This window comes from Papaver somniferum, chromosome 9, assembly GCF_003573695.1.
Source record: "Papaver somniferum cultivar HN1 chromosome 9, ASM357369v1, whole genome shotgun sequence".
Classification (NCBI taxonomy): Eukaryota; Viridiplantae; Streptophyta; class Magnoliopsida; order Ranunculales; family Papaveraceae; genus Papaver; species Papaver somniferum.
Genome location: NC_039366.1, coordinates 180,173,643 through 180,183,833, shown reverse-complemented (window position 1 = coordinate 180,183,833; position 10,191 = coordinate 180,173,643). Strand labels below are relative to the sequence as shown.

The window sequence follows — 10,191 nt, the reverse complement described above, 5'->3', positions numbered from 1 at the left end:
CAATTTTGTAAGCCTAAACAATTGATACCAAACAATAATGAAAGATAACAATAGTTTTTCTTACCGGAAACAATTTGAATCATAACACACATCCATACACAAATAATGGAATCAACATCAATTGTACCGAAATTTTGTTAAGCAAAAGCAATAAGAATATGAAATAAAATCATGCTTTTCTTAAACAGGAAAATAATTAACTAACAAGATTATTACCTCAAATTCTGCATCCTCTTCTCCTTTCCTTCATATCTTTCCGGGGAGAATATCATCATCATGTTGTCATCCTCTCGCATAACAAAAGAAAAAAAACAACCAACTTTTACCAGAGAAAGGTTGAAAACCGGTTTTAACTATGCAATACAAAAGTTAAAACCTCGAAACACAAGGTACTAATGTACCTTGACAATGCCAATAAACTTCCTTAGGTTTTCGAAAGTTGCCCCGTCTAAGGGTTTAGTGAGAATATCAACAAGTTGACGCTCGGATGGCACATATTCTAATTTGATAACTCCATTCTCATATAATTCTCTAATAAACTGATACCTAATATCTATATGTTTAGTACGAGAATGTTCAACTGGATTTTCAGTCAAGCGAATAGCACTTGAGTTATCACAATATGCTCATAGTTGAAATATTTATTCCATAGTCAATGAGCATTTGTTTCATCCACAAAAGTTGAGTACAACATGTACCAGCAACAATATATTCTGCTTCACATGTCGACAAGGACTGTGAATTTTGTTTCTTGCTGTGCTAGGCTACAAGATTTTTCCCAACATAGAAGCATCCGCCAGAGGTGCTTTTTCGGTCTTCTACACATCCTTCCCAATCAGCATCTGAGTAGGCAACGATATTGTTGTTCGTATCCATAGAATATGATAAACCATAGTCCATGGTACCATTAACGTATCGTATTATTCGTTTTACAGCTTTTAGATGTGATTCTCTGGGATCTGCTTGAAATCTTGCACAACATCCTACACTAAAAGCTATGTCTGGTCTTGTTGCAGTCAAGTAAAGCAAGCTTCTTATCATAGATATGTATAATTTTTGATATACTGATTTTTCTCCTGGATTTGATTGAAGTTTTACGGTAATTGGCATCGGAGTCGCCATAGGAGTTGCACTTTTTAATTCGAATTTTTCAACCAAATTCCTTGCATATTTTTCTTGAGAGAGAATAATATTGTTTTTTTGTTGCTGTATTTGCAAACCAAGAAAATATGATAATTTTCCAACATTACTCATTTCGAATCTCCACTCATAAGATTCAGAAATTCATCTGTTAGAGATTTTGAGGTGGATCCGTAGATGATGTCATCTACATATATATGAGTTATAAGAACATTTTTTCCATTCTATTTGGTGAAAAGTGTCTTATCAGCACCTCCTCTAGAGAATCCTTTTTGAAGAAAAAAGGATTTTAGTTTATCATACCATGCTCTTGGAGCTTTTTTTAGACCATATAAGGAATTTTTGAGCTTAAAGACATGATCAGGAAATAATGGATCTTCGAACCCTTTTGGTTGAGCAACAAATACCTCTTCTTTTAGATCTCCATTAAGGAATGCAGATTTAATATCCATTTGATAGAGTTTAATCTTAAGATGGCAAGCATAAGCAAGTAGTAATCTAATAGACTCTAAACGAGCAACATGAGCAAAAGTTTCATCAAAGTCAATACCTTCAATTTGAGAATATTCTTGAGCAACGAGTCTGGCTTTGTTTCTGACAATTGTTCCGAATTCGTCTGACTTGTTCTTGTAGATCCACTTTGTTCCGGCAATGTTTACTCCTGTTGGCTTAGGCACAAGTTCCCATACTTATTATTTTTTAAACTGATTAAGTTCTCCATGCATTGAGTTTACCCAGGAAGGTTCACTGAGAGATTCTTCAATATTTTTCGACTCTATTGAAGATAGAAAGCATGTGTAGTGACATACATTTTGAAGTTCTCTTTGAGTCATAACTCTAGCATTGGCATCTCCAATGATATCTTCAGAAGAATGTCTTTGATGTACCCACTTAGCTGGTTTTTGGACAATATTTTCGGTATCATTGGGTTGTTCAAAAATACTTTCATTGTCATCTTTATCATCAGTGTCACTAACTAGAGGAACAATTGATGGTTCTTTTTCAGTATGTTTTTCTTTGATAACAGTTTCAGAGGGAGGTAGTTCTGAAATATGATTGTCTTGACTGAAATCGCTAATGTCATCAATAACCACGTTAATTGTTTCCATCATGACTTTTGTCCTCAGGTTATATACCCGGAAAGCACGCTATCAGAATCATAGCCTAGAAAGATTCCTTCATCACTTTTGGAATCAAACTTTCCTCCATGTTCTCTGTCTTTGAGAATATAACATTTGCTTCCGAAAACCCTTAAATAACTTAGATTGGGTTTTCTTCCATACCATAACTCATAAGGAGTATTAAGAGTTTTAGATCTTAAATAGACTCTATTTATAAGGTAACATGTTGTAAAAACAGCTTCCCCCCAGTCCCCCCAGAAGGTTAATGGTAGGTTTTTATTGTGAAGCATCACTCTTGCCATTTCTTCAATATTTATATTCTTTCTCTTGGCTACACCATTTGCTTGAGGTGTAATAGGGGCAGAGAATTGATGACTAATTCCAAATTCATTGCAGTATTCATATACTTTTGCATCCTTGAATTATGTACCACGATCGCTTCTTATTCTTTTAAGTTTGCTACCTTGCTAATTTTGAATCCTACTCACAATGATTTTGAACTCCTCAAGAGTATCATTCTTGTGTTTCAAGAAGGCAACCCACGTGAAACGTGTGTAGTCATCTACCATTACTAAAACACATTTCTTTCCTCCAACAGTAGCTTGTTGAATTGGACCAAACAGATCCAGATGAACTAGATCGAGAGGAGCACGAGTGGCTTTGTCTCGAAAAAGCTTGTGGGGAATTTTTACTTGCTTACCTTATTGACAAGCACCACATAAACCTTCTACTTTAGTATTTATCTTTGGAACATCTCTAACAAGTTCACGGTTAATGAGCTTACCAAGCATTTGATAGTTAACATGACCAAAACGTTCATGCCATAAATGGGTTGAATCAACCTTAGTCAGGTTACAATATAAATTTGACCGTATATCGAGTAGATAACAGTTGTTCATACTTCTTCGTCCTCGAAAAATCATTTTTCCGGACTTGTCTTCAATATCACAACCTTTCATATTGAAGATGACTTTATGACCTTTATCACAAATTTGACTTACTGAAAGAAGATTTGCTTTCATTCCTTTAACATAAACAACATCATGAATTTCGGGAATACCTGGAAGCCTAATAGTACCTTTCTTGCTGATTAGACAGCTACTCCCATCTCCAAATGTTACTGATCCTCCCTTGTAGTCTTCAGTCTTTGTGAACCATGAAAGATCACCAGTCATGTGTCTTCTACATCCGCTATCTAGAAACCATTGGAAAGGTGAAGTTGTTTTGAGTGCAAAAGCTCCTAGACATTGTTCACCAGATTTAGGATATCTTGTTAGGTCTTTATATAATCCCATGATACGTTTAATTAGATGTTTTGCAAGACAAATTTTCTGAGTTAAACATTTTCATCCCTTTTTGAAGAATTTTCTGGTCGGTTCTAGATGTGTGGATGTTGATTTTGAACATTTTTGAGATTCTCCCTTAGTAGGGTTATCTACCTTTTTGACCAGTCCTTTATTAATCATGACACTACCTATCTCGTTAGTAAATGACTGGTTCTGTTCAACTTGTTTATCTAACATCCTGACAAGAGAAGAGTAATACTCTTCAGTGTCTTTTTGAAGATCACTTAAAATCTTTAGAACGTTAACCGAATTGCTCATGGGATTCAATTCTTATAGGTTGGATCGCACCAAACACAGATTGTTAGATCTTTTCGTATTTTCCTGCTCTGATACCAATTGAAAGGACGAGGGTACCCCAAATATACCTCAATCTAAAAATTTCCCACCTATAAGTCCTTTCTCCGAAAGTAATTGTCTATAGACTGAGTCGAGACAATACAACTAATCGGTTCACACTTAGTGTGACCGTCTATGGATACGAGATCGAGACAATACGACAACAAGATAACTTGTGTGATTGACTATGGATACAAGATCGAGACAATACAACAACGAAGTATGTTTACTTGATAATAGGTTCAGACTTAACCAAACTCTAGGGATTGTCTATCAAGTAAAATAGGAATTAACGTTTGTGTAATTTACTTTAAATTATAATAACAACAATTATATTTGCGGAAAACAAAAGTAAATGACACAACAAAATTTTGTTAACGAGAAAACCGCAAATGCAGAAAAACCTCGGAACCTAGTCCGGAATTGGATACTCTCAAAATTAAGCCGCTATACAAAATCAAACCAACTTCGTATAATTGAGACCAAGCAACTAAACCTATAGTTCACCTAGTTTTCTCAGTATCCCTGCGCCTCCAACTTGTTAATAAGTCACGCACTTGGAAAAATTCCTTTGGTTTGTATTCCAAAGACTAAAGGAACAACAAATATGTTCGGTAACAACTTGAAAAAGCGGGGGTCTAACAACACCACCCAATACTTCGATTAGCAATCTGTATGGACTAACTCTGAAACACTTTGCTAGAGAATCATCTAGACAGCCAGACTCAATCTAGATAGAAATTATCTCAAGGAGTTATTATCTCAATCTCTCGAATTGATCTTTACTCAAGCAAATAGAAATCTGCGAGTCTTTATCAAAGAGATATAACTTGGACGGTACCAAAGACCAATGTCCAAGGATCAATCAACTACAATCAACAACCAAAGGTTGGATTAGAGAAGTTGATGATCACGAACGCACAACCTGTATTATTTCAATTATATAAAATATAATACGAAAAAGAAATAACACAAACACCAGAAGTTTTGTTAACGAGGAAACCGCAAATGCAGAAAAACCCCGGGACCTAGTCCATATTGAATACACATTGTATTAAGCCGTTACAGACACTAGCCTACTGCAAACTAACTTCGGACTGGACTATAGTTGAACCCCTATCAATCTCCCACTGATACAAGGTACAGTTGTACTCCTACACCTCTGATCCCAGCAGGATACTGCGCACTTGATTCTCTTAGATGATCTCACCCACAACCAAGAGTTGTTGTAACCCAAAATCACATACTTGATAATAAACAGATGGTGGCTTTCTAAAAAGTCACAAAAATTATAACCGCAAGTGCACGGTGTCGAAAGTGGCAAATGTGCAAGTACGGGTCGAACCACAGAGACTTGGGTGTGTATTGAAGTGAAGAAACAAGTGACAGTAAACCAAAGAAGCAGTGAATGACAGTGGCAAAGGAACAAAGAAAAATCAGTGGCAATGAATAAGAAAAACTTAACCAAAACAGAACATGGTAGAGAAATTGTGGATGGGAATGAAGTGTATGGAGATGGATGAGAATTCTCCTTCACCTAGCTAGTTCACCTTGGTTACATCCCTGTCATGTGGGTAGTTAACTACCTAAAGTCCTTGGATAACCCCTAGCATTGCCTATCTGATTAAAGCATAGGCAATCACAGGTCATTTAGGGTCTAGGTCTCTAACTAATATGGCTTTGTGAATCCCTTAGATTATCACTAACTCCTAGCATTAATGGTCTGTTTAAAGCACCACTAATCACAAGCCAGTGAACCTTTGGAATGTTACTAACCTAAATGTTTTGAGCTCAACAGGGTCTAACCCAAATGGCTAACCAACAAAGTTCAGTTGTCTTCTCTAAGATTTAAACAGGGAAATTACAGGATCATGTGAAGAAACATTACATACATAGAACTTAACACAAACATAACATGAAAAATACATTCACATGATGAAACTGATATTTAATTGAAGAAACTAACATTTAAACAAAACCTAAGAACTAAACAGTGAAGCATAAGTTGAAATTGGAAAACAAAGAAATCTAAAACTAAACCTAATTGACACACTGGCTAGTCCAGGCATACCTAATAACAACACCCAAAGCTTCAATTTATACATGCGAGCTCAAAAAATCAAAATCCCCAAAAATTAGGGTTTCACCAAAAACGAAATTCACTCACCTAACTCTCTGATTTCATCTCAATAGTCTCGACCCATGCTTCCTTCTCTTCTTCTCCTGCTTTTCCCATGCTCTAATTGCAACTCTATTCCAACCTAATCTACCAATTTCACCTCTAGGGTTTCTGATATCGGTGAGGCGTGAAATTGATAGATTAGAAGGCTATAAAGTAGGTGAAAGTGGTAGTAATGATGGGGTTTAGGGTTGGTAGGAGCCATGATGGATTTGGTGGTGGATGTGGTGGTGGCAGACGGAGCAGGTGGTGGTGATGGTGTCACTGTGCACAGAAGGGGGGAGAAGAGGATGGGTTCGATATTTTTGGAGTAGGGGGTGTTTGGTTGGGATGGTATAGGGTTAGGTTGTTCGAGTGTGAGGCGGGTACATCAAATCTTGATGTCTTGCGAAGCTGAGCCGTGGGATAATATCTTCTGGGACGGATCTAACGGCGAGATGGAGACAGATCATGAGCGACCGTTGGATGCCTGATACAACGAAACTGACGGCTCAAGATGGAGTTAGGTGTTGTAGTGTTAGACAGGAGCTTCAGCCTTTGATGTAATGGCGATGCTGCGACCGTAGGATGCTGAGATGATCCAATCTGACGGCTAGAATGGGTATGGATATAGGAAATGGACTTGGGTGAGGGTTTTGGGCATTGGGTATGCCAAGCCCATATCTTCTTTAAGAACAATTCTTCCTCTTCAAGCCCACTTCTAGCCTTTTGGTCTTGTGCACAACATTCTTCGCGGCTTCCTTGTGTAATTCCTCCCGGCTTTTCACCGCTTTTCTGCTCTTTTCCGCTCCGCTATTCATCCAAACTTTATTTATTACCTAAGAATGCAAAATTAATTAATAAAAATATTTATTCTTGAAAACAAAGAAAATACAGAATATGGGATAAAATGTAGAATTAATGCACAAAAGATGAGTTAAATGCCAAGAAAAATATATAGAAATATGCACTTTTTAGCACTCATCAAATACCCCCAAACCTGAATTTTACTTGTCCTCAAGTAAAACAAAACTAAGGAAATCCTACCTATACCACTGTCGCTGGTCTCTCGAATGCATTTAGCGTATGCACTAAGCCTTTTAAACCACTAAGTGTCCCTAGTGGACGAGTGAAGTCTCGTGAAGGTTTGCTTAGAACGTACCTACAAAGTTCTAGGTCAAAATATAAGCTCAGATTCCATCAAATGTGATATGTGCAAGTCAGTTTAAGCTCACATCAAAATGGAGATGTCAATCTAGCTATCAAAGGCACAATCCTAGCACTGATAACAAATAAAGACATGTGATAAGAGTGTAAAGTGTATCTACACATGTGTAAAGAAAGATCGGATGTTATGACTACTAATCACCAAGAGATAGTTTCTCAGGCTAAGAACCGAGGTCGAAATCTAGCTAGCTGTCCGGACTTTACGAAAATTGTGAATGAGTTGGAGGTATTTCACAATTACTCGCGTTGTACATCAATGGCATACACCCTCCTTGCTTATTACAATGAAACAACAAAATGACTCTTTACATGACTCTTATTTACATTGACTACTCTCTTTTATTTTTGGAACAAGAGAGGATAGAATTGATATATACATTTTTTTTTTGATTTTTTTTTTTTTTTTTTTGTGAATGGAATTTACAACATGGTAACTCTTTTGATACATAGAGAGAAAGGAATAAAAATTACATGACACTTAGCAAGAGGTAGCCCTTTTTGATGCACCCAGTTAAATTCGATGGTTGTCTTTCTTAATGTAACCTCCACCTTCTATCCCAACCAACCAAAGAACAAGCTAGTCAAGTTTCGTTCAGTATTCTAAAGTGATTGGCAACTAAAACTTCCGATAGAACACCTCAAGGATGAGGCTATACATGTATTGGTAGATCGTGCGCGTGCAAGTTTCTTATCACTATGTGAATTGTGCTAGAATCAGGGTGCCTAAATATCTAGACTAAGACTCCTAATAAAAATACATATTTGCACAAGAGTCAACATTTCAAGGTAAATGAGCTTCATTTTTATGTTTTTTTAATTTTTTTTTTTTTTAATTTTTAAATTTAAATTTATTTTTTTTTTCAAAAAGGAAGAGTTCAATTTTTCGATTATAGCATGATATCGTGGTACCTACTTTTCACCCCTAAACCTAAACTAAACATTGTCCTCAATGTTTCTAAAGATAAACATATTCATAACTTGGACATATCGGAAAAACATGTTGAGTTTTGAGAGAAAGGAAGGAGAATACCCGATTTGACGAAAGAAATAAACGAACTCCTTATTATGGTTAGAATCCAACGTATTTCAGACGCGATCGCCCATGGGGTAGTAAGATATAGAAGAAAAGAAACTAAAAACTACTACCAGATTATGTACAAAAATTCACTATATACTAAAGTCTAAAGAGTTGAGGATCAACCCAAAAGACCAAAGTGTTGAAACATAGAAAGTTTCAAAACACTAAAATTGGACTTAAATGGGAGTGAGAGTGAAAAACCGAATAATGAATCACCCCTAAACCTAAATTGTTCAACAGGTTACTTTTAAGCACAAAATCTTTTAATTTTAGGGGTTCAGGATTCAAAAGGTCTAACTCATAATGGACTGTTTTCGGGATGGGCAAAGAAATGCATTCCAATGTGGCTCTTTAAAAGTGTTATTTTGAAGCAAAATAGTCCAAGAAGACTTGGGATGGGAGGCACACAGTTCCAATCCTAGATTGGGAATTTTCAGAAAAGTTGGTTTAAAAATTTTTGTGCAAACCAAATCTAGGTTGGGTGGTGGAATAATCTCGATTTGAGATTTAGGTAAGAAAGTGGTACATAAATTATTTTCATGGGTACGATCAATAGTACCAACACATACTTTCCCTAAATCAGAAACAGGTAAAACATGCTCACATTCATCGAACAAAACATCAAGACCTAAATCAGTATCATGATTGTTCGAAGTACTCAAATCATCACCGGAAGAAATAACATTTGTGACTTAGGCAAGGAAAGACACATCAAATTCGTCCTCATGCATAATAAAATTAGTGTTACAGAAGATTCAACTATTCCTATGTCATGTTCATCTTCACAGAAGAATTGTACAAGCCCCATATTAGAATCAAAATCATATGAATTACAATGAGCAGAAGAAAAAAACATTCATGAAGGTGAGGCTGAGAAGCCATATGTTATTGAACCAAAAGGTTCCAAATTTTCAGCAAAAACATGTTCTTCTAACATATCATTATCATCATAATCATCATCATGGTAACATGCATATTGATCCTCATTAAAAGTGTGGTGGTGTCCTTAGTCGATTCATTTCCTCTAAATCAGGTTCATATTCAATATCATTTAGATGAATGGGACTGGACACTTCATTAGGGACAACATGCATTCCTCATGAATTTCCTCCTTTTGTAGTTGAAGCAAAATCTGATCTAACTTCGCCTGAATGCGTGATATAGTTCTATCAGAATTTTGCTCACCGAGTCTGAGAGCTTCTACGGTGGAGTCTAAATTCATGGGAGTACAAAATTCTTCATGTTCAAATTGTGGTGAATGGTACATGTGTGCATGGTCATTAGGGTTTACAAAATATTGATCGCAACCTTCGAAAGGTTGATTATGGTCCCAATGACTACCAGCCTCACAATTTGTGGGCATTTCATAATTTGGATTTTCATGGTATCCCCTAGATTTCCTAAATTCATGCAAAACATAGCAATATTCATCAGGGTGGTCTAAACCACCACAAAAGGTACAAACATGCATATTAGGTTGGCTAGGTTGATACATGGGTGAATAGTTATACGGGTTTGCATATTGAGGCTCATGACCTTGAAAAGGTCCATAATTATAATCCCTATAACTATTGACATCATGGTCTGTGGGAGGCTTATAAGGTGAATCTTGCCCGTAAGCATCTCTAATAGATTTATTCCCAGAGGCAGACCAAAATCCAGACATGTCTTTGTTTTATGAAATAATCACACAAATCACAAAAAAGTAAGGCCCATAATTTGATTTTTTTTTTTTTTTTTTTTAAAGGGAGATGATAAAAATTTGGTTTAATTTGGGAGCAAAAA

At 36.2% G+C, this 10,191-nt stretch overlaps 1 protein-coding gene across 1 annotated transcript; it reads right to left on the bottom strand.

Moving 5' to 3' along the window:
- Positions 1-759: 759 nt before the first annotated feature.
- On the bottom strand, positions 760-1,122 carry LOC113312932 (uncharacterized mitochondrial protein AtMg00810-like). The gene has a single exon (XM_026561665.1). It carries the CDS (start codon positions 1,120-1,122, stop codon positions 760-762), a length of 363 nt encoding a protein of 120 aa, XP_026417450.1.
- Positions 1,123-10,191: the final 9,069 nt, after the last annotated feature.

Excerpts from the sequence above, each read along its gene's own strand:
- LOC113312932 (XM_026561665.1), bottom strand. The coding sequence starts at position 1,122 with ATGGCGACTCCGATGCCAATTACCGTAAAACTTCAATCAAATCCAGGA.